General features: G+C 43.7%; 1 protein-coding gene across 7 annotated transcripts in view; it reads left to right on the top strand.

The window, feature by feature from the left end:
- The window catches only part of SMARCA2 (SWI/SNF related BAF chromatin remodeling complex subunit ATPase 2), a 164626-nt gene that overhangs the window by 92347 nt on the left and 47732 nt on the right, over positions 1-24547 (top strand). For 6 of the 7 annotated variants that reach the window (XM_074361638.1, XM_074361640.1, XM_074361639.1 and 3 more), the window contains exon 27: positions 3311-3529. In XM_074361638.1, the coding sequence (XP_074217739.1) occupies positions 3311-3529 (219 nt within the window). Of the gene's footprint in view, positions 1-3310; positions 3530-18075; positions 19854-24547 lie in introns of those variants that run through there. The other variant, XM_074361643.1, reaches the window with a different exon arrangement.

Below are 24547 nucleotides of genomic sequence, written 5' to 3'. Positions count from 1 at the left end.
GTGATTTTGTGATTTTTGTCTTGGGAACAATGACTGTGTTCACACACAATGATTCAGGATAAAGGACATTTAATTCCTTCTCAGGAAACTTTTAGATCGCCATGGGAGTAACTCCTACCTTGGGATGTGCAATTTTTTTCCCCTCCTAAAGGAATCATCCTACCCGGGTAAGGCCATTTTGTAGAGAAATGATGCAGAAAAAACTTTACCGGCAGGGTCAACATAGTGTTCAGAAAACCTAAATGTCTTGACTCATGCTTCTGATCACCGCCCTTATAGATTGTTCTCTGTTTGGGGGAGATCAGAGATACATGTAGTAAATAGATGTCTTTTCTCTCCTTGAGGAACTTACTAAAATGTAGATCCCTGGGGACCCCGGGGCAGGAGGCCCTCAGCTCCCCTGGCTGCTCACTGATGGGCAGTAATTCGGCCCTGCTAAAGCCTCAGCGTCTCTTGAGACCCTAAGAAGATAAACTGCCTGCCGTTATACAAATTAGATGAGGCCCAGAGATGGAAATTTCAGTCAGCAGCCTCGAAATAAGCAGAAAAGAGTACTTCTCTTCTCTTACTTTTGGGCTGGGTATTTGTAGACATGGAACGCCTCAGAGGAGGGAAAAATGGAGAATCTGGCCAAGGCACAGCCTTCCTTTAATTTGGGAATATCTTATCATGCAAAGAACAGGCTTGGAACAGGCGAAGCTGGTTAAGGAATATTTCTCTGGAGGTATTTTGATTTTGTGAATGTTGGTCTTGTTTCTTAAAGGTTGACTTCTCATTTTTGGATGGTGCAGATGTTTGGTGTGGTTTGGTTTGTGTTGGTTTTTAAAAATCTTCCAATCAGCTAACAGCCTTTGGCCATTTCACTATTCATTAGCACTTCCACCAGGGGGCAGGGAATCAAATTGAATCCTTGCCAGTTCACTCAGATTAAAAACTTGAGTGAGAAACAAGAATGGAATGTGAGCTAGATTTGGAATCCAAATATTTAAACTCTTGATCCACTGTTATTAAAAAAAAAAAGGTTAGTTCTCCATATAAAATTAAAACACATGTATTATTTGATTTTATATCATAGACACTATAGTTAAATAACACACATTAAGCAGATAGTCTCTTGAAAGTATAACCTTTCTTTTGTACCTTTTTCTTGTTTTCTCCTTTTAAAAATGTGACTTTGGAAATTATCTCTTATACTGATTATCTATGAGTTTTACTTAAAAGGATCTTTGACGGGTGAGGATACGTATCTTTTGCTGACATACAAACATGAAGCTTTTAGCTGCTCTGTTTTCTACAGAGACAACACGCGCTTTTAAAAATGATTGTACTTGTTAGCATAAGATTACTGGCCCTTAAGACAAACATGTTCATTTAGTATCTGAATAGTCAGTTAGACTTACTTGAATGTCATCTTCAGATTTGGTACATGTGTTCAAGTAAAAATCTCTGGGAAGAGATAATATCATCAGAACTTTAAACTCATTGAGAATTGCATCAACCCTTCCTAAAAGAAAGAAAAAAAAAAAAAAGCAAGGGCAGTTTATTTTCTTTCATAATCAAAGAGTTTTATTTCCTCAGTTCCTCACTTGTGGACTAATGCATGTCGTAAGTCATTTTACAGGTCTTGATATAGGAAATTGTAATAAATATAACTAAAAATTGAAGTGGCAATATTCTGTCACCTCACTGTAGTGCATTAACATAAAATGATTGTTTTTATTAGCTGTCTAATACGTATTAGGAGATGATCGTGAGAAGTCCCCCTTTAGATTGCACTGTTTTTTGTTTGTTTTTATTGAAGTAGAGTCAGTTTACAATGTTGTGTCAATTTCTGGTGCACAGCATATAGTTCAGTCATATACATACATATATTAGTTGTCATATTCTTTTTCATTATAGGTCACCACAAGATACTGAATATGGTTCCCTGTGCTGTACAGTATAAACTTGTTGTTTATCTTAGATGGCACTGTTAACAAGGCATCCTCTGTGTGCTAATTATGAAGGCTGGATCCCATTTCTGACACCAGAGCATTAGAAGGCAGGATTAAGAACAGCCTCTCCAGCTAACTATAGCACATGACGGAACAGCATGGCCACATTTATCTACCAATGGGACTCCACCATGCTCCAAGCCTACCCCATCTGGGGAATATAATGATTTCCAAAAATGTTTAAGCAGAGTTTAAGGAACTTTGAACTTTACTTTTTAAGTAGATTCTAGAGGTCAAATACGGATTTGAATAGAAATTTCATTTACATTTTATTAGCAGTTTTAGCTCTTGAGAAAAAATTATATTGAATCTCTGTTTCAGTACAGTAGAACCTGCAGGAAGAAAGAGGGAAAAGGTAAATCATTTAATGGTTAATGGTCTATTCATTGTAGAACTGGTCTAGCTAGTGATGTATATATGTATATCTATAACTAATGTACATAGCAATGCAGTGGACGTTTTGTTTGCTTTTTTTAGCTGTCAGATCCTTTAGTTTTAAGATAAAGCCAAGTATCTGTCACTTAATTTATTTACTAGTGCACTGGGTTTTTAAGAAAAGAAAGCAGGAAAATAGAAATTTTGAAGGCTGTGAAAGGAAGCCATCTCACTCATATCAGCTGAGATGAGATTACCTTTTAGGTCTGTCTCTGTGACATAATATTTTCGTAAGAGCTAAGCTTTTTAAAAGCTAGAGAATTGAGGGACATTCCTCTCACCGAGCCCGCGGTGCACTGAAAATTCAATACACTTGCGGGCGATTGACGAATAAACCAGTTATGTGCCTCCATGTCTGCGTCTAGCCGAGCGAGGGTGGCTACTCTGGTGACGCTTGGGTGGCTGATTTTTTTTTTTTTTTTCTGATTGTTTAATTTAAAGTATGAGCCCTGTTGAGGTAAAGGAAATTTTCTTAATGAACTTTCTCTTTTATATGCTTGAAAAATACTTTTATGCCAGTGCAGCAATGGCTTGTATCACCAGGGCTCATATATTTGAAATACATCCCCAATTTGAATTTTCTCACTATTACTTAAGGGGAAGCTTTTGCACCCACATAGACTAAGAAAAGGAATTTTTTAAAGAGTATCTTTTTAAATGCATAACTAAATTTCGAAGATGGGTACAGGGAAAGGGAAGAGATTTTTTTTTGCTTTAGGGATGAGCTAGAACAAATCAGCCAGGATACGGAGGCTTCATGGGAGCAGCTGAGAGGGACCTTGCAGCCGTAGGAGGTAACTTGTGAAAGTCTTATGTGCTGTCAAGTCTGCACTGGACAGAATCCCCTTTCCCTTTGGTGAAACTTTTGTTCATCCCTCCAGCGAATGGACATGGACCGGCGGAGGGAGGATGCCCGGAATCCGAAACGCAAGCCTCGCTTGATGGAGGAAGATGAGCTGCCCTCCTGGATTATTAAAGATGACGCGGAGGTAGAGAGGCTGACGTGTGAAGAAGAGGAGGAGAAAATTTTCGGTAGGGGTTCTCGCCAGCGCCGGGACGTGGACTACAGCGACGCCCTCACGGAGAAGCAGTGGCTGAGGGTAGGTGTGGCTTTCTTAACTGTCCTTACTGCGTGGGGCATTGCTGGCTTGGAGAAATCAGGAACCTGAGGCTGGATCTCTTTAAGGGGGACCAGTTGCCAATAAAAGGAGAAGTGGCTCTTGAACGTAGAGACAGTCATTCTGCTGTTGCAGTGAAGCCATTCTCACAGCCTTGAAATGTAATGAAGAATTATTCTAGGAGAGCAGAATTGGCCATTGGAAGCGCATTAGAGCTGTGAGACCCGCTCATGTTTTATGACCGATTGCCTGGTCACGCCTCACTCTCTTGGAGTCAGAATCAAAATGTGGAAGGGGGCCTTAGAGGTCTTTTTAATGGTTCCCCCTCATTTCATGGTCTTTAGTCAGAGTTTCGCTCTTGCAAGTCTTGCAGACATTAGTTTAGGACTGCAGCATCTTCTAACTGCATTGTTATTTCCTAGACCCATAGAACACTAGTGCAAGAAAGTGCCTTTGTATGCTCTACGTTTTACCGATGAAGCAGTTGAGGCCCAGAGAGGTTAAGTGATTCTGCAGGATCACACAGCTGGCTAGAAATAATAGAATCAGTGTGTGCTGATGGATTGTAGGGCTCGATTTCGGCTTAATCTGATCCATCCATTGCAAACTATGGGATGGGTCACTGACGCTTGGAAATGGTATTCTGTAGTTTGTTTTTGTTTGTTTGTTTGTTTTCTGCTTTGGAAAATGTCGATTTCTCATTTTGACTAAGGAATGACATCTCCGACTGTTGGACCACAGAAATATCAAAGTGTTCCTAGGAGCCACATGTGTGAGTGCCGAGGCCAGTGTGGTCTTCCCTCTGAAGGTTTAGCTGTACTTTCCGTTGCTGGGAGCAGACTTAGTACCTAGATAGACGGAACAATCTGGGACATGCATTCCAGGCAGGGCCGGTACATGTGCGCTGGAAATATAAGTGCGGTTGGGTGAAAACCAAACAAAATAGAAGCTGTTTTTGTGAGCTGTTCATTTTATCGAAAGGGAATATAATCCCCAAGCTTTCTAAAACAGGGATTTTGGGACCCAGGCCGTCAGTAGGTAGGTGAGTCGAAAGGCAATGGAGGAAGTATTTTGAGATTGGATATCAAAGGCAGGCAGGGCTTGGCACCACCTGAGATGTGATTTACTCAGGATGTTGAATGATGAGAGAGACATGAGCTGAATTTCGAAAAGATTGAAGACTGTCATATTCTGAAAAGAAGGAGACTATGAAAGCATTGCTCATATTTGTGGTTGAACAATATCATATAACTTTTTTTTTATTGAAGTGTAGTTGATTTCCAATGTTGTGTTAGTTTCTGGTGTACAGCATGGTGATTCAGTTATGTGTGTGTGTATATGTATATGTATATATATTATTTTTCATTACAGTTTATTACAAGATACTGAATATAGTTCCCTGTGCTATACAATAGGACCTTGTTGTTTATCTATTTTATATATAGTAGTTTGTATCTGCTCATCCCAAACTCCTAATTTATCCCTCCCCCAACTCTTTTCCCTTTGGTAAGCATGAGTTTGTTTTTATGCCTGTGAGTCTGTTTCTCTTTGTAAATAAGTTCAGTTGTATCATTTTTTATTTTAGATTCCACATTTAAATGATAACATAATGATACTTGTCTCTGACCTACTTCACTTAGTATGATAATCTCTAAGTCCATCCATGTTGCTGCAAATGGCATTATTTTATTCTTTTTATGGCTGAGTAGTACGAAATGTAACTTTTGTGTGGTTGTTTTACTGTCAACATCTACGTATTCCAGTGGCCTCGGAATATGTTTTATGGATTTCTTGTGTTACACTATTGTGAGGTTGTAGTTGTATAATTAAGATTTAGTCTACAGTGGGAAGAGTTTTTGTTTAATATTCATTTCTGAACTCGAGAAAATGCTTTTCCCTTTCTCTTTTATTTAAGCAATAAATTAAGTACCTGGAATATTATTACAGGAAATGAGGCAACAATCTAGGCCAACATTTTAAAGTCAATTTTTATATTTGTATAATCTTCAGACACTACGAGCAAAATAACCTTGTTTATTGGGCAAGAATATAGCTAACTTTATCCTTTTTTTATAGTCAGTGGAAAATGGTCTTAAAAAAATAATATTATGAATCTTAGGAAGTTTTCAAGTTTAGAATATGTCATTTTTTTCCTCTTCTTCATTCACTTTTTTTTTTTTTTAGCCTTTTTTGGTTTGTTTGGGGGAGGTAATTAGGTGCATTTATTTATTACTTATTTTTAAGGGAGGTGTGGGGACTGAACCCAGGACCTTGTGCATGCTAGGCACGCGCTCCGCCGCTGAGCCGCACCCGCCCCGCTTTCACTCACTTCGTTGTCACGCCTGATTGATTGGCACAGAGCCAGCGGCCTGTAAAGCCTCCGTGAGTGCTTGTGAAAGGGCAGTGATGCCCTCACAGGAGGAAAGCGCTAAGTTACTAGTTTATCAGTAACGGTAGCGTAGTATTGCTCTTTTTAGTGTATCTAGTAGACTTCCTTTTTTTTCCTTCTGGTGTTTCTTCGCTGGATTCACGTCCTTTTGTCTATAACGTGCACATCTAAAAGTGGAAAAATAGGTTGTTTTACAAAACCACACTGTGGAATTGATGTTCATCATTGTCACCTTAAGGTGCCTTGCAAGATACCGAGTTCCCCAAGCAGGACCCGGCCCTCCTCAGTTCAGCCTGATTATACTATACCTGTCTGTAGTCCAGTCTTCTGGAAACTGTGTGTCCATATTAGGTATGAGCTGTTAACTTGCTGTTAACCGGGCCGTGCGATTAATACAGAATACCTCATGGCCTAAGCATTCAATAGAGATGCTTACTGCCATTTGTTTTCTTGTTCACCAGCAGCAATCCTGTTTCATATCAGTCTGTTAAGCCTTTTTGATAATAAATTTTTATTCAGGGGGTTCTCACGGGCCTGGATGTGCAGAGGTGTTCTCCATCGCTGATGACTGAGCACATTGAGCGAACCCGGCCAGCAGAGCCTTGAAAGGGAATTTGGCAAGGGCTGTTGTGTAAGAAATGCTGTCACAGGGCTAAAATAATTCTTTCTCCTGGCAATGTTATACAAAGTCTGCTTGGCAGAGGCCTCAAAGATACATAGAATCTTGGAGTTGGAAGGCAGCTGAATGGAATCGCTACCCATCCCATGCTTAAATCACGTTCTCCACAGTACCTGCGCCAAGAGGCTGGCCATCCGGAGAAGAAACACTCTGCCTTTTGTCTGCACAGCCCTCCAGTGGTCATCCCCAACTGCTCGTGCTCCCTCCCTTTGAATGGAATCCTCTTTCTTTGTAGATGCTCCTCACTGGTCTTGAGCCTATTCCCTGGGCTGAACAGAACAGTGTTTTTTCTGTCTTTAGCATCACCTCCAACTGGGTATGTTTGAGGACTCATGTTCAGTCTAGAATGAACTTCCCTACCCTCCTCTTTCTTTTAAACGTTCCTCATCCTTCCAGGCCCTACTCAACCGCCACCCTTCCTGTGATGCCGTCACAAGTAAATACTAATTGCACTTTCCTCTGTGCTTTCGCATTTTCTTAGCCTCTTCCTGGTCACAGCTCAAAGCCAGTTTCCTAGTATTCTTGGTAGTCACTGAGATGCCCACCTCCTGAAGCCTTGATACCCTGGATCTTGTTAGAATTTAGACTTCCATGTGCAAATAGTAAGTGCCCATTGATGGCCAAATAGAAATAACACCAGACTGCTGTATAAGAGGATAGCCTCGGGTCACGTTCACTCCTGCAGCGGATAGACCTAAACATGCCCCCTTCACGGGCCTATCCAAAAAAGTAAGTTCAAATTTCTTTCTCACATAAAAGTCCACGGTGGGTGTCTCTGATCGGTGGGAGCAGCCGTTCTCCACCTGGCCATTCAGGGATCCAGGCTGAAGAGCCTCTACCAGCCTGGGTCAGCCCCAACCCGGTGAGCTGGAAGCAGGGAAGCAGCATGGAGCGTGAGTGTCACTTGTGCTCACCTCCCATTGGCTAGACCTCAGTCATGCGGCCACGTTGGCTGCAAGGGAGACTGGGAAACGTGGCCTGGCCGTGAGCCCAAGGAGGTAAGATTTGGGTGACTAGGTAGCAGTCTCTGCCCAAGAACACTGAGGTTAAATTTAAGTGATATGGCCACTGTCTTTGCAAATTTTATTATGACTCCATCACAAACAGGTTGTATTTTATAATCATAGTATGCTAAAAATTCCCAGTGTCCTTTAGACAATCTGTTTAGTTGGAAGGTTTTGAACATTTTTCTGCATTCATGTTATTTTAAATGAGGAGGATGACGATTTCAAACACAGTTTAGTTTTTTTGGTGGTGTTTTTTTTTTTTTTTTAAAGGGTTTTAAGTTGTTTTGAAATCCCTGTTTTCATTGAGGAAACCTTGATTTCTTTGGTGTTCGCCAGGCTCAAGTGAACTTGATCTTTTGGGAATAGTTCGTTCAAGACTCATGCATCCTGTGGGCTGTTTCTCTCTTCTCCTGGGGGCTCCTATCCCATCTTCCTTCTCAAGATGGCATCTGGATAAAGGCGAAAGTCAGTGTTTTGTCATGGCGTTGGAGCCAGGCGCCCTAGTTCTCCTGCTGTCCTGTGGATTCCTGCTCAGTGCGGGGACTGCTGACCTGTCCTGTCCTGGAGGTCTTGACATGCAGCCTGTCCCACCTTATTCTTTTGTAGACTTTTTTTTTTTTTAATCCGTTGCTTGGGGTTTTTTTGGTGGGGTCAGGGAGGGTGATTAGGTTTGGTTTTTTTTGTTTGTTTGTTAATGAGGTGCTGGGCATTGAACCCAAGGCCTCAGGCGCGCTAAGTACTCGAGCTACCACCGAGCGCGACATGCGCTGCTGAAGTCTGGGGTTCTGGCCGGAGTCTCCAGGGGGCAGCTTGCCCGCAGTGTGACGTCTCGTGAGGACTCCCAGCCTCTCTGGTCTCATAGTGCTCTCAGCTCTTTTGTGCCCTATTTGGGAATCTCCAAGCTCTTGGCTGCTTTCTTCCCACTGTGCGAGAACACCCAGGATAGTCTGGCCCCTTTTCTCAGCATTTGCTAAGTCACCGCCGAACATGAAGCTTCTAGAATCTGACGGTTGGCTGGGTCAGGGAGCTCTTTAAAACAAGCCGTACAAAAATGTTTCAATGTTTCAAATTCTGTAAAAGTGTCTCATTGTAGAAATACACAGTGAGGGACCCTCTCAAAGCCTTGGAAGGAGCTGGTAAAGTGCGAGTCCTGAAGCTCACACCTTGTTACCTTCATCGTGAGTCTGCCCGTGGGCATTTGTATGGCCTCCTTCCTCTTGCTCCCTGCACCCACCCGCCAGATACACCAGGTTTGGAGCCTGAAGGGGAGGTATTCCATTTCAGCCCCAACAAGTGTACTACAATTGAATCCTGGCACGAGCTATCCAGAGTATCGCAGACCCCACGAGTTAAAGGGCTCCGTCCCCAACAAGACAGGCCTGCTTCAGATGCCATGCAACGGGGGTCCCTGGGCCACCTGCATGACTGACTGGCTGGCTGTGAATTCAGGGGTTCTCACGACCCCTTCAGGTTCAGTAATTTGCTTATAATGACTCACAAATTCAGGAAAACACTACTTGTGATTAGTTTTATGATAAAGGCTACAAATCAGGAGGGTCAGTAAAATGAAGAGGTCATAGGGTGACGTCTGGAAGGGGACAGTTTCCTTGCCCTCTCATGGACTCAGGGGGCATCACCCTCCTGGCACATCAGTGTGGTCACCAACTGGGACGCTCTGCTGAGCTCAGTGTGCAGAGTTTTTCTTGGGGCCTCATCACACAGGCAGGAATGAGTAAATTGTTGGCCACGTGATTAATCTCAGTCTCCAGCCCCTGCTCTTCCCTGTTGGTGGGACTGGCTAAGTGGCTCAACCCTCTAATCACAGGGTTAGTCTTTCTGGTGACCAGCCCCCATCCTGGAGCACCTCATCAGCATAACAAAGATGCTGCTCTCACTCAGGAAGTTCCGAGCGTTTCAGAAGCTCCAAGCCAAGAACCCAGGGCAAAGACCAGACAGATTCTTTATTATAAAACAAGCAGCGGCAGCCTCAGGACTGACCTCTCTTCCACTTTACTCCCTTCTCTGTCTAGACGGCCCTCTGTCCTACGTCCCTGTCTTGTAGCAACGTCTCATGCACACATGGTCTGGCCGTTGTGCTCTTCACTGGCTTCTAGAGCAGTTCTGGGGGTCCCCGCCTGCCAGGGCTTAACTCCTGAGTCACTAGGGAGCTCCTCTCCATCGAGGAAGCCTGATGTAGACTGCTGTCCGATGGTGGGCACGCACATCCTGTTTTGGAAGTCATTTTGTCCATTTTGATGTTGCATACCAACTGTGTCCTAAGCCTCCTCAAGGCAACGGGTGACTCCCCTGAACCGGGAGCGGCCCCTTTACAAAGTTTGGAAGAGAACATTATTGTGGTTCTAAAAGTATTATATCCATGATCATTTTATAGCTTTTTCTTGGGGTACCCAAGGTGGTAACGGTGCTCTATTATGTATTTGTGTGTGTGTGTATGTGTGTGTGTGTTGGCACATGCACAGTAATTGGCTCATGTTGATAATTTCTTGGGAAAACATTTATTTATGTGTGAGGCCAGGCACTTGTCTGCCTAAATTAGCAGACATCTGATGAGCCCAGTGGGCCAGAACTGTTTGATGTAACTTCAGCCATGTGTGCAGGGGCTGTGATGTTTCTGGTATTGTAATCATTGAGATGGGAGCTCCATAAGATTGGGGTGACTATAAAGCTATGAACGGTGGGCAGAGGGTGAAGTCTGGAATGCCTGGTTTTTCTATGCTTCCTGTTCCTTTGATTCTTTTGCCAACCTCAGAATCCTTCCCTTCCTGAAAACATTTAGTGACATCCCAGAATTTATTTAATTGCCAAGTGAGTGATTTGTGCCCTACAGCACTTGAAGATAATTGGAATGCAATCTAAATTATGTGCTCTGTATAATATTTAATTGCCAGCCTGATGGAGGAAATGAACTTTAGGAGAGTATACTTTTGTTTCACGATGGATCTGACGTCTCGAAACTGTAATTTGCAAAGGTTCTTCTTGTTGGCTGTTGTCTCTCGCTGTGGTCCTTACCATGAGTGTGAGGATGCTTCTTCTGGTGTACTGCATTAGCTCTGGGTGATGATATAAGCTCATTGTTTCTGCAGTGCCTGTACCATTGGACACCAAATTGTGTTATGTAAATGCTGGGGATAAGACTCACTTCCTCAGGTCTTTAAATCTCATGGTAGAGACAGCTAGTTTCAGAAGCTCTAGGGTTTCCAGAGGGACCTTGAGGAAAGGCAGCACAGAACACCTTTTTTTCCCTCAACCAGTCTGTCACCAGATAGGAGCTTGAGTTTCCTGTGATTCCTTAACTGAATGACATCTCCATGGTTAGGTCTACTGGCCACTAAGCAGATTTTGAGAGTTTTCCCTTCTCACAGCTCAGAGTGGAGACAACAGAATAAGACGCTCTTAAACCAATCGGTAAAGCAAAATGTGACACCTCTCAATGGAGTTTACCTGTGTGTCTCAAAATGCTACATAACACCAGGGTACAAGTACAGGATGAGATCCCTGAGCTGGGTTTCCATTACGACCAGCCCATGCTAAACGCAGCACAGGAAGAAGGCAGAGAAACCCGTGGAGTCGCAAAGAACTGGAAAAAGTGCCAAGAAGTTGGGATTTCAAATAAAATATCTGAAACTGTTGAAATGCACAACGAGAAATAATAAACTATTTCCCCATCTCTATGAGAGGATTTCTCTCTTTCTAGAAATTTCGAAACAGGATAATGTCTCCTTTGTTTGGGCTGGATTAAGTATGATACAGTCCAGCCTGAAATCAGATGGGGCTGGGATTGCCCAGCTGTAGTCGCAGCTGAGAGCATCAGTGATCCTGCAAGATGTCCTTCTCTCCTAACAGACCAGTGTTTTATACTGGCAGGGCTGTTTAGGAATCCTTTATATAAAGCATAATGTGCATAATACCATGAGTATTTTGCTGCTTCTCTTTTGTTGTGTCACTTTGTATCATCTTTCCTTGTTTTTTGTTAAAAGACATAATAATTCATTTTTTTTTCCTCTTACCAAATAGCATTTTTAGCTTTTAAAATTGGGTCATCCGGTTTACTGGGGCAAAATGTCTAGCAAGCTGCATTTCCGTTTTTATACACAAGGGAGAGCTAAGGCCCTAGAAAATAGATGTGGGTTTTGCCAAATTCCAGGTTCTTCAGCACTTTGGGAAGGACGCACTGAACTAATGAGTGGTGGTCGGAGTTGCGAATTGTTTAGGGGAAGCATTTAACAAACGTAACAGAATTTTGATAACTTTCTATAAGTTTTTCTTTATTCTTAAATTTGTTGGCCAGGCTGTTTTCACAGAGACTGGGTATGTTCCCTTTGGTCAAAACTCAGTAGGATCAGTTTAGTAGAAGAAAGTATTCTCAGAGGGCCAACTAAAATGCTAAATGGTGCACGCTGAGAAGCGAGGGGGCTTGTTTCAATTGGTTTCTAAAACTGTGACGCCTGGAAACTCTAGTCTCTCGTTTTTATCCTTTGAAATCGGGATTCAGCGCTGAAATCTAACAGGCGTTGAAGGTGACCGTAGGAAATTGGATCTGGCTTACAGATACTAACGAGCCCAAAGAAGTTCACAGTATCTTTACCTGGAGCCAACCACTGCTTAGAAATAGATGGTTTTAGAAACATGTCTTCTTTTCTGAATCATGATTTGGTTTTTGCCCTGCAATTTTTTACTTTTCTTTTTTTTTAATCAATAAAGCAAGCTGCAAGAAGAAATCTTTTCTAAAATTCATTTATTTCTTTTTGACAAATAAAAGGCGCATGTATTTAAGGTACATGACGTGATGATGCTTTGATACAGGTATACATTGTGAAATGACTTCATTCTCCTAGTGAGGGTTAGGGAGAGTACAGTTTTTGGGGGAAGTTAAAGACAGGGCTGGGGACTTCACTGTCACTGTGCTCGTGTCTGGGTGGGTATCAGAACTGTAACTTTGATGGCTACTTCTCAGGGGAGTCCAGGATCGTGGTTAAGAGCCTAAACTTTGGAATCTGATGAACCAGGGCTCCAATCCCAGCCCCACCTGTTTTGCCCTGACCCTGGGGGCCTAGGGAACCCGCTCGTAGCTTCGTTGTGGAATGGGGGAAATTAAAGCACGTTCTTCATAGAGTTTTCTGCAGTTTCAATATGTGTACTGTAGAACCTGGTATATAATTACCAAAAAATGAGCTATTAAGGAAAAAAATTATTTCAGAGAAAACCTAATAAGTGATAGGAAACGAAGAAAGAAAATACTTCTGCTGTGTGTCTTGAATGCAAGGTTTGCAGAAAGGTAAAAGGGGTGGAGAAAGAGGGCCCCGTCCTCACTCATGACTGGAATTGAGGAGGACAGTACGTCTCCTTGCTGAGAACGTTACGGGACACGCCCACATGCTTATTCCGCTCAAGGCCCCCACCCTATACTCACTCAGCCGTCAGCTCTCTGACCCTGGTTTTCTGCGTCGCCCTGCACGGCTGCGGGAAGCGCAGGGGCTGGCAGCCAGGGGGCTGGCCTGCGGGCCGTCCTGCTGCCCGCCTGCTGTCCTGCTGCCCGCCTGGCGTGTGATCTCAGACAGGCCCCTTGCTCTGGGCGGAGCTGCATTCTCTTTGACTGGCAGGGTGCCTCCCACCTATCTGAAGACCACCTCTAACATCGCATGAAGCTGCTTGACTTTGACTTTTTACTGTGCTTTTAGTAATGCTCACCCCCTGCTTTCTGATCAGTGGGTCCACTGGTAGAGGCTGTTAAAAACCACATTCAGTTCCACGCCCATTTACTGAGAGTCAAGTAGGTGGAGCCACACACGGTGCCGGGACCTGGAGAGCGGTGGCTAATTGTAGAGCTGTGTTCCTCACCGCTGCGGGCCCACCTTATTAGTGCAATTAAGAGCCAGATTTGAGAGATGCTATTAGAGATAATGCTGCACACTTAGCCACCTTAAAGAGCTTGTCGAGAGCGGGTCTCCAAGTGTACACAGATGGGAATTAACAGAGATTAAAATAGGTTGTGAGGTGCTCTAACTTGTAGGGCTTTTAATAGTTCAGGAAATCAGCAGAGTTTAAACAACATGCATCTGACTTCATGCTGGACTCTCAGTGTCCTTTCTGCGGGGACGTTCTGTATGACTTTTCCCTCTCCGCGTCCCTAGACTCTGGAGGATAGGAGGGCAGCTGCCTCTTTGGCACAGGGCATGGCCTCCTGACACAGTTGGTGACGATGTTCAGCTTCTGGCTGCTTCTGGGAGCCCCAGGCCTAACAGCCACACCTGTGTTCCTCGGGGTTTCTATCGACCCTGCTTGGACCCCAGTGGAGGAAAATACAGCCCACCCCTCACACACCTCTGACACAAGAAAAAGAGAATCGGGGATTTAGGTACGAAAACAACGAGCTGGATGAAGCATGTGACTTTTTTGCAGATGGCCCATGTTTTAGAGAATAGCTTTCCTCTTTGTTCACGACAGTTCAGGTGGCTACTCAGAAAGGTCAGAGGACACTTTCTAGAGCAAATATGGCTCCGATCACCCCTACCCTAGACCCGCTCCCTACAGAAAACCCACCAGCAGCCTCCCACTGCAGGTGTAACTGAATCCAAGCACTTGAACAGGGTGTCTGAGGCCATGGCCATCTGGCCTCTGCCTGGCCCTCGAGTCTCATCTTCCCCTCGTGCTGTCTGGGTGGCTGCCACATGGGGCTGTCTTTCTGGTCCTTTGTACTTCCAGGAAGGCTCCTTCCTGGATTGTCACCTGGCTGTCTCCTGGTCCTACTGGTCTCTTTCCAGACAGACCCTTCCTAAGGACCCCAGCGGAAAGAGCCAGGCCTGCCAATAATTGTCACGTGACCCGTGTTAATTTTCTTCATGGCCCTTGCCACCATCTCAGGGTTACCTTGTTGGCTTCTTCCATTAGTATTAAGCTCCAAGAAAGCCAGGGCGCTCCCCTGTCTAGTCCACTGCCATTAGATTCCTGGGTTGGTGAGGTTTTTTTTTCAACCAATACTGATCAAGATAGAAATTATTGGCGTTCTTCCCTGTTAGATTCATGATCTGTGTCTTCATGGAAAGATTTCTTACTTAAAAGAATTCTAAAAGCATGCAGTTTTGACATAAGTGCTCTTGAGCTTTTCAGGATTTTGAAGGCCCTGTTCTAATTTCAGAATACATTGAAGAAGATTATTTAAATAGTCACCAAAAAATACAACCATTGCTTCACCCCAGCTATTCCTTGGAAATTCTCATAGATTTTACAGCTGTTTTCTAGCTTAAACCCTCTTATTTCTTTTTCATTCAAGTAGAGTCAGTTTACAGTGTTGTGTCAATTTCTGGTGTACAGCACAATGCTTCAGTCATACATGAACATACATATATTTGTTTTCATATTCTTTTTCTTTAAAGGTCACTACAAGGTATTGAGTGTAGTTCCCTGTGCTACACAGTATAAACTTGTTGTTTATCTAGTTTATATATACAAGTTAGTATCTGCAGATCTCAAACTCTGAGTTTATCTCTTCTCACCCCCACCTCCTTCCCCTTCTGGTAACCATAAGATTGTTTTCAATGATGTGAGTCTGTTTCCTTTTTTGTAAATAAATTCATTTGTCTTATTTAGATTCCACATATAAGTGATATCATATGGTATTTTTCTTTCTCTTTCTGGCTGGCTTCACTTAGAATGATGATCTCCAGGTCCATCCATTGTTGCTGCAAAAAATGGCATTATTTTATTCTTTTTATGGCTGAGTAGTATTCCATTATATAAATATACCACAGCTTCTTTATCCAGTCAACTGTCGATGGACATTTAGGTTGTTTCCATGTCTTGGCTATTGTATATATTGTTTCTATGAACATTGGGGTGCATGAATCCTTTCAAATTAAAGTTCCCTCTGGATATATGCCCAGGAGTGGGATTGCTGGATCATATGGCAAGTCTATTTGTAGTTTTTTGACCTCTTATTTCTTTTTCAGCAAAAATCAGCTCAATCTATCTAATCTAGCACAAAATGAAAAGGCAAAAAAGAAAGTACTGCATTAATTTGGTTTTCATTGCTACTTTTGTACAAGGAAGTCCCCAATAGAGAATGCTGATTTTAAGCATAAGGCCGTATATCTTTTAGATGGCTTCCTGTCTTATTTTCTATTAAAGAATGTTACTTTGTCAGAATCATGATACATTGTTGATGGGACCATGAAACTGCTCTAGGCATAGCTTGACTCACCCTTGTTCTGCTGCTCCTACTGAGATACAATATTTAAGGTCACTGTGCTCATAATCCTTCATAAAAAGTACATTCCTAATGCATGACACCGTTTTTAAAAAATATCTTTCCCTTGGACCTTGTAGAATATTTTCCATAATTTAAAATGATATCCTCAAAACTTCGGCTTTATCGAGGCTGCCAGTGGTTCCTCTCTTCCGTGGTTGCCTGTCATCACTCAGGGGAAGGACGGGACCCCGGCATCAGGACATCAGGGCTCTGGTTCCAGATCTGTTGTTGTTTTGTTGTGTGATATCTTGGATAGGTCACTTGATCTCCCCAGGCCTGTTTCCTTATCTGCACATTGGAGTCCTGAAGTGAGGGATGGGGGTGAATTCGAGCATGGCCTGTCTCCTGCCTGTCCTTCTTTGACTTTGTCTTTGGTGGCCCTGGAAAGAACTCTGTGGGTTTGCCCTAGTCCGGCGCCAACTGTGAGACTCAGCTTTCAGGAACTAAAAGCCAGAGAGATTTTTCTCCTTGTTCTCAGCCAGGCTTTCTCTCAAAACTACAGGTTGACAGGGGTTCTGTAGCATGTCGGTGGACTCAGCAGATGGTCCAGTGTGTGGCATTAACCGGTCGTTGGTCAGATTTGGACAGTTGAGGAGCTGAGTCCTGTGTCCTGAGAATGTATGATGGGCAGGACGCCAGCTTGGTAGCACCAGTGAAGGGAATACCTGCCTGCCACAGGGAGCTGCTTTCAGCAGTTCTGTACCGACCAAGACTGAGAAATTTGTAGCTCTTAGTCATCAAGAAGGAACTACCCACCCCATCATTTTTTGTAATCCCTTGTCCCACACAGAGTACATAACAGCTGCTAAATGAATCCATTTTGTTAATTGAAACATACCAAGTCTCCCCTCGAATGATCAAGACCAAATCTGTTTGCATTCACTTTAATTAAAAAAAATCCGCTCATGCCATGGGATATTATTGGAAGGCCTGGGAAGGACACTGAGGAGCCCAGCAGACGGCACTGTCAGCATGCCAGGGGAGGCCCTGGCCGGGGCGTCTGTTTTGCAAGAGAATTAACACAGCCAGTTTAGAGGTTTTATTTGCTGCCATCTTATCTTGTTACACAAATCCCATGAATGACTGTTTATTATTAGTTTTATTAATTGTACCTTTCTGCATTTTTTGCTCTATTTTTGACTTTTGCCAGGGTAAGCAGTTTATCTATGAAAGTATTTATTTCTTTCTTTTAGTGGAGGTGCTGGGGAACTGAACGCAGGACCTCGTCCGTGCTGAGCATGAGCCCTACCTCTGAGCTGTACCCTCCTTCCTATTTCTGCATTTTTATAGTCAACACCCAAAACACCTGGGGCTTAATATTTTTTTAAAAAGAGTAAAGTTGATTTGGAGGGATTTTCCCCACCATAGAAGCTCAGTGAGAAACACGGAAGAGTGAGGGGGAGATAACAGGATCACCTGCAACCTCCCTGACCTCCACATCCCTGGGCTGCGGACGGAGCCGAATAAAATCACAGACAGGGATTACTTTGGTGCCATTACGTTCAGAATTATTTTTAACCGGTTGTGAGGCTTGGCTCTTCTGTAGCAGTTTCGGTAAATCCCAACCCGCGGTGCCCATCAGGCCCCAGCCTGTTGGTAGTATTTGCATGTCCTTCCATTCAGTCTTAAGAACACCCTGTGTTCCCAGACACCCACTGCCAAAGGCCTGGCTTTTTTTGTAGGGACATTAGGGGACATGTGGGGGCATGCCTTCCTGCACTGGAAGAGTGATTTTGCTTCTTCATGTCAACAGGGCTCTTATGTCTCCACTTCAAGTTTCACAGGTGGTTTTCCCTCTCTTTTAATGGTGGCTTTTGGAATCTGCCGAAAACCTGTTAGAACTCAGTAAGAAGTGAATTCAGTAAGGGGGCAGGGTATAAAACTCAGTATACAAAAGTCAGTTGTGCTTCTGTAGACTCATGGGAAACTATTGGGAAGAGAAATTAAGAAAGCAACCCCCTTTACAGCTGTATCGAAAACAATAAAATATCTGGGAATAAATTACCAAAGAGGGTAAAGATCTGTACACTGAAAACTGTATGTCACTGGGGAGAGAAATTGAAGAAGACACAAAGGTGTTTTATTCTCATGGATTGGAAGAATTAATGATGCTAAAATTCCCATATTACCCAAAGCAATGCACAGCTTTAATACAATTCTTATCAATACCAATGACATTTTTCACAGAAAGAGAACAAACAGCCCTGAAATTTTTATGGAACCACAGAGGACCCTGAATAGCCAAAGCAACCTTGAGAAAGGAGCGCAAATCTGGAGGCATCGCTGTCCCTGACTTCTAACTGTCACAAAGCTACAGTAATCGAAACATTATGATACTGGTATAAAAACAGATACACAGATCAATGAGACAAAATAGAGGACCCAGAAATAATCCCATGCATACACGGTCGATTAATTTACAACACAAGAGACAAGAATATGCAGTGAGGAAAGGAAGGTCTCTTCAATAAATGGTGTTGGGACAACTGGACAACAGAAGAATAAAACAAAATCACTGTCTTATACCATAAACACAGATGAACTCAAAATACATCCAAGACTTGAATGTAAACATCTGAAACCATAAAACTCCTAGAAGAGAACAGGCAGTAGAAGTGCTTGACATCGGTCTTGGTGATGAATCTTCAGTCTGACTTCAAAAGCAAAGGCAACAAAAACAAAAATAAACAACTGGGACTACATCCAATTAAGATGCTTCTGCACAGCAAAGGAAAGCATCAACAGAATGAAAAGACAACCCACTGAGTGGGAGAAAATATTTGTAAATACATACATCAGATAAGGGATCAATATCCAAAATATATAAAGAACTTATAAAAAATAGACAGAAAAAAAAAAAACCACACTGTTCGATTAAGAAATGGGCAGAAGATCTGAACAGATATTTTTCCAAACGACATACACATGGCTAACAGGACATGAAAAGATGCTTAGCGTCATTAATCATAAAGTAAATGCAAATCAAGATCACAAAGAGATCACCTCTACTTGTGAGAATGACTATTCTCAAAAAGACAAGAAACAAGTGTTGGTGAGGATGTGGAGAAAAAGGGACTGTCCTACACTGTTGGTGGGAATGTAAATTGGTGCAACCACTATGGAAGACAGTATGGAAATTTCTCAGAAAATTAAAACTAGAACTACCATATGATCTAGCCATTCTACTTCTGAGTATTTATCTGAAGGAAACAAAATCACTATCTCAAAAAGATACATTCATCCCCGTGTTCATTGTAGCATTATTTACAATAGCCAAGATACAGAAACAACCTAAGTGTGTCTGTCAGTGGATGAATGGATAAAGAAAATGTGGTGGATATACACAATGGAATACTACTTAGCTATAAAAAAAAGAATGAAATCTTGCCATTTGCAGCAACATGGATGGACCTTGCGGGCGTGATGCTAAGTGAAATAAATCCGACAGAGAGAGACACACCATATGGTTTCACTTATATGTGGAATTTAAAAACAAAATAAATGAACAAACAAAGCAAAACCAAAATCATAGAGACAGAGAACAGAATGATTGCCAGAGGGAAGGGGAGTTGGGAAGTGGGCAAAATGGGTGAAGGGAGTCAAGAGGTACAGACTTGCAGTTATAAAATAACTAAGTCCTGGGGATGGACTGTAAGCATGGTGACTGCAGTCAGTGATTGTATAGAGCATATCTGAAAGTTGCCAAGAGAACAAATCCTAAAAGTTCACTCTGTATGGTGATGGATGGTAAAAGGGCTTATTGTGATGATCATTTTGGAATGTATAAATATGTTGAATCATGTTGCACACAAATTATATGTCAGATCCAAAATATATAAAGAACTTATGAAGAAAGAAAAAGCAGAAATACCCCAAGCCATCTAACAAATGGGCAGCATGTAAGACCTTGAAACCAATTTGTTATATGTCAGTTACACTCCAATAAAAAATATTTAAAAAATAAAGATGGCTTTTCACTTTGCTCCTGTTATATAGTTGGTGCTTTTTAAAATGTCATTAAGTTGGTTCAGGACTTTTCTTGAGCCAAGTCAGACCCTTTCTCGCAAGTCCCATACTAACCTCTCCTTTCTCTGTAGCAGACAGCGCTAGGCTGGGTATTGTACACACACATCAGATTTTCATCCCCTCAAAACCTTGGAATAGATGTTACTTCTCCCATTTTCCAGATGAGGAACTAAGCCTCACAGGCCTGGAGGGTGGTTTTTGGATTTCGCATTTAATACATGGCAGGTATATTTTTAAAATAAGTGAATGTTCAATGTATTGTCCTTAGATTTTGAAAATGCACTTTAGTGCAAGTCTGGGGCACTATGGGCTTTGGTAAAAGACAAATGAATCACCTCCCAGTTCACAGCCCCTCTGCCCACTGAGCTGACCTCCCCCGGCTTGTGAATTTGGCCGCTTCTTGAAAAGGTGCGGGAGCGCAGGTGAAAGCCGCAGCAGGGGAATCTGCGGATGACCCTGGCAGGGCTTGCCGCTCGAGAACTTCAGGATGGCCCCGACGCACCTCAGGAAGACTGTGAGGCCTGCCACGCTTAGAGAGAGGCCTCCTTTGTGGGCTGAATTCTGCGGAGCAGCCGGCTCCGGGGGCTTTGGGGGAAGCAGGTCAGTCTCGCCACCCTTCTTACTGCCTTGCTTCTAGGGAGGCCGGGGCCCCTCCCTTGCTCCTCCCTACCTGCTCACTTGAGGGGTTCGCCTGGCTCTGCCTCTGAGCTTAGTACGGGGTGTTGATTTTCATGGCTCGTCTAGGTTAGAGGGTCCTCTCTGCCAGTGGGGTTGAATATCTTATTTAAATCTTTCTCCTTTTTTTAACTTTAAAAAAGAACTCCCAAAGCTGGAGCAAGACAGAAGGTTGTATAATTACCAGATAAAATAGAGGCAGTTGAAAGAGGTGGGCTGGAGCAGGGCAAACAAAACCCAGAAATCTTCATTTCTCCCCAGTCACCTGGTTTAGTTTAATTCACTGCATAATCCTGTAGCCCTCCCTCGAACGATAATCTTTTAAGCCAGACCTTAGAATGTACTTCCTCGGTAAACCCTGTCATTTTGAGAGAACGAAGGAGTAAACAATAAAGACCTCATTTGATTTGAGCAAGATTTCGGGGTCCCACTGGTGAGCAAGGCGTCAATCTAAATGCCTTGGGAGGCTGTTTTCATTAAAATGATTTTTTTTTTAATTCCAAAAGAGATTGTAGACAGATAGGAGATTCAGACATACTCTAAGACAAAGCCAAAACTCATACCAAGCAGAATGAAGTAAACCAGTGAATAAGGGTACCTTTAATAAACGGTGAAGGTACAGGGGACAGAGGGCTCGGGTACAGCATTAGGAATGGAATGGCACTGTAGCCATCTCTTAGAAGATGAGCATGATTTGGCCAGGAAAGAGGGAGCAGGAGGAGCGGGACGCCGGTCCGAGGAGACCACCGGGAGGCATGGAAACGTGACTCCTGCGACTGTGACCCTGTGTGCTGGGAGCCTAGCGTTTTTATAGGGACCACAGTGGGGAAGAAAGACCAGGGTGGAGCCACGCCCTGGAGGCTGCGCGTCACCAAAGAATCTGGGCTTTATTCTCTTCTCTGGGAAGAATGGAGAGCCTGAACATTTTTGAAATCTGAGAATGAATGATGTGTCCTTCGTTTTAAGTGGAGAGAAGACAACCATTTGCATTATAAAGGATGAATTTAGGGGCCTCCAGAGAGAGGGCAAGGGAGACCCCTAAGGGAGGCCGCTGTATCTGACCCTGTGAAGAGGAGACCTGAGGGGCAAGGGGACAGATTGGTGACGAACCATTTTAGAGGTAAACCGCGGTGGCTGACAGGACATGAAATGTAAGAAGGGAAATGGATGATTTTAAAGGTTTCTAGCCTGGATGATTGGGGGCGGAGTCGGGGTGCGGGGTGATGCTGCCTTTAGATGAAATAGAAGGGTCCAGAAGAGAAATATTCGTTCTGTTGGGAGAAAAACAGCAAATTTAATTTGGGACATTTGGAAGGCTATGAAATCCTGATTGGTAACTCCAAAGAGAAGGCCAGGCAACAGCGAGACTATCTGAAACTGGGTGCATAGAGGTCACACTTGAAGCTGGGGCAATTTAGATCTCTGTGGAACATTCTACATGCAGAATAGGGGATGGGACCCCTCACAGGTAACGGCCATCAATAGTTAGGGGCCGCTTAGCGAGCACACGGAGGGTGTTGAGGCTGTGTCCAGGCCGCGTGGCAGAAGGAACCCCGTCTAGGAGTGGTGGGGCTCATAGCCTTCCCTGGGGTATGTCTCACGTGCCCTTGAGGAAAGTGGTTTTGCAGTTCCCCGGCAGCAAGTCCTCCTGGGCTCAGTAAGAGTCATCTCACCTGTTGCTGATCTGGATGTCAGGCTGATTAGTGATGCCTGCTGTGTACTCAGAAGGGGCAATTGACTGAAATTGATAGTATGTTTTCAAATCGGTGAGAATGAAAAAGAAGAGGGCCTAAGAAAAACTTGGGGGATCTTTACTTAAGGGAAGGAAAATGTAGGGCGAAAGGCAGGAAATCCCAAGACCATAGTGTTAATAGGAAGGAGAGATTTTAAATAAGGAGCCACGGAAGAAGTAGAGAAAGTAGGTTTTAGAAGAGATTAATGGATATGGGATATAGGAAGCTTTGAGCAGCTTTTATTTGGCGGGGGTCGGGAGATAACTGGTTTTTTTTTTTTTTTTAGGTGGCAGTACTGGGGATTGAACTCAGGACCGTGTGCATGCTAAGCATGCACTCTACCACTAAGCTATACCCCCAGCTTTGGGCAACTTAAAAAATATGTGTCCTGGTTGCTAAGGAAACTGTACTGTGTGGTCAGGACGCAGAGTCACGTGTATCCGTGGGAAGGGACGGTGAGAAGCGGGATGAACACTAGAGGGCGATGTAGGGAAGATCGCGAGTAAATACACTTGAACGCAGTGCTAGCATTCAGTGAACAGGCGTATACCTAAGGGGAGTTTTCCGAGGGAGCTCTGTCTAGAAGCTGAATTTGTATTCAGTTGTATTCATACTCCCTAGCTTGCCCCCACCCGAATACTGTGCTCAATATTGTAGGGAAACTGAGAAAAATGAGGCATGGTCTCTGTCAGAAAAAATAAAAGAAAGAAATGACCTGTGACGACTGGGGACGATTCTGAGTGGAGGGGTGACTGAAACGTGAGACAAGCACGGGCACAAGGGTGTGGGAGAGACACCCCGGGCGAGGGGAGCGTGAGCGCTCACGAAGGCAGGAGCACGTGAGGCGTGCTCCGCGGAGCCCCGGGCTTGGGACCCTGGTGTCCTCGGCGGGTTCGCAGTCTACCAGGAAGTAAGGCAAGTTAGAAGGAGGAAGAGCAGGTCATGGAGCTCCCTAGACTCCAGAGGAGACATGAGCTGATGCACAGAGGGGAAGAGAATCTGACCAGTGCGGCGTGGCTGAGAGGACGCGGGCTGCAGCCGGGAAGCCTAACTGCAGGGGGAGAAAAGGACTGGGTGACGGAACGGAACGAGCCAGCGACTTCCCTTGTGACCCTCTTCTGCAGAAGACACCTTAACCGAAATAATCATAACGAGCAGCAGGTCCGCCGATGAAAATATTCGTTCAAGTGAGGAAATGACACATCGCTTGTATGCAGGTGAAAACTTCAATGAAAAACAAAAGGGCTCTCTGTTTGCCACAGCTCTGATGTAAGGCTGGGCTTTCTCCGAGCCGGCTCACTAGAACACCGTCCTCTGTCCTTTTTTTTTAAACACCCCCCCCCCCCCCCGGCCACGGGAGAGGGATTCGGTTTACTTGTTTTTAGAGGAGGCACTGGGGGTTGAACACAGGACCTCGGGCATGCTAAGCATGCTCTCTGCCACGGAGCTACCCTCCCCCTTCTGTTGTCTGTCTTGCGTAAGTGACATCCACTATGTATCACTTAGGATTTCCAGTTTTGGTATTTTTTTAAAGTGAGAATCTTTTTTTTTTTTTTTTTTTTTTTTTTTAGCTTTATTGAGGTATAGTTGACAACGGTGTAAGATTTGAAGTGTACATTGTGTTGCTGTGATACATGTATACATTGTGAAAGGGCTCCCCGCAACTAGCTAACTAACTCATCCATCACCTGAAGGAGAATCCTTTTTGTTTTTTTTTTTTTTGTTTTTTTTTTTTGGTTGGAGGAGGGGAGTAATTAGTTTTATTTATTTAATGGCGGTGTTGGGGATCGAACCCAGCACCTTGCACATGCTAAGTACACACTCTACCACTGAGCTGGACCCTCCTCCCGGGAGAATCCTGATTCTAACACAACACACTGAGGGCAGACTCCTCCCAAATTATAGGAGTCTAGCCCCTGCCAAATTCAACAGTGTTTTATTTTCTTATTAAGCAACTCAACGTTTATGGGCTTTTACATTGTACTCACTATTTGCAGAAATAAGAACTCTTTCTTTCCACAATTATACTTAATTGGATGTCATACCTAATTGAATTATGTAGTTCCAATCACAAGCATAACCGGCATCGAGATGCTGGGCAGCACGAGGGACTGCTGGGACAGAGCCAGGCGGAAAGAGCAGAAGGTCACCCTGGGGGCAGAGTCTCAAGCGGAGGCTGACTGAGGGAACCTGTGGCTTCCTTCAGATTTAGTCAGGTGTGTGCC

This window comes from Camelus bactrianus, chromosome 4 (assembly GCF_048773025.1).
Source record: "Camelus bactrianus isolate YW-2024 breed Bactrian camel chromosome 4, ASM4877302v1, whole genome shotgun sequence".
In the NCBI taxonomy this organism is placed as follows: domain Eukaryota; kingdom Metazoa; phylum Chordata; class Mammalia; order Artiodactyla; family Camelidae; genus Camelus; species Camelus bactrianus.
This window is presented reverse-complemented; position numbering and strand designations above follow the sequence as displayed.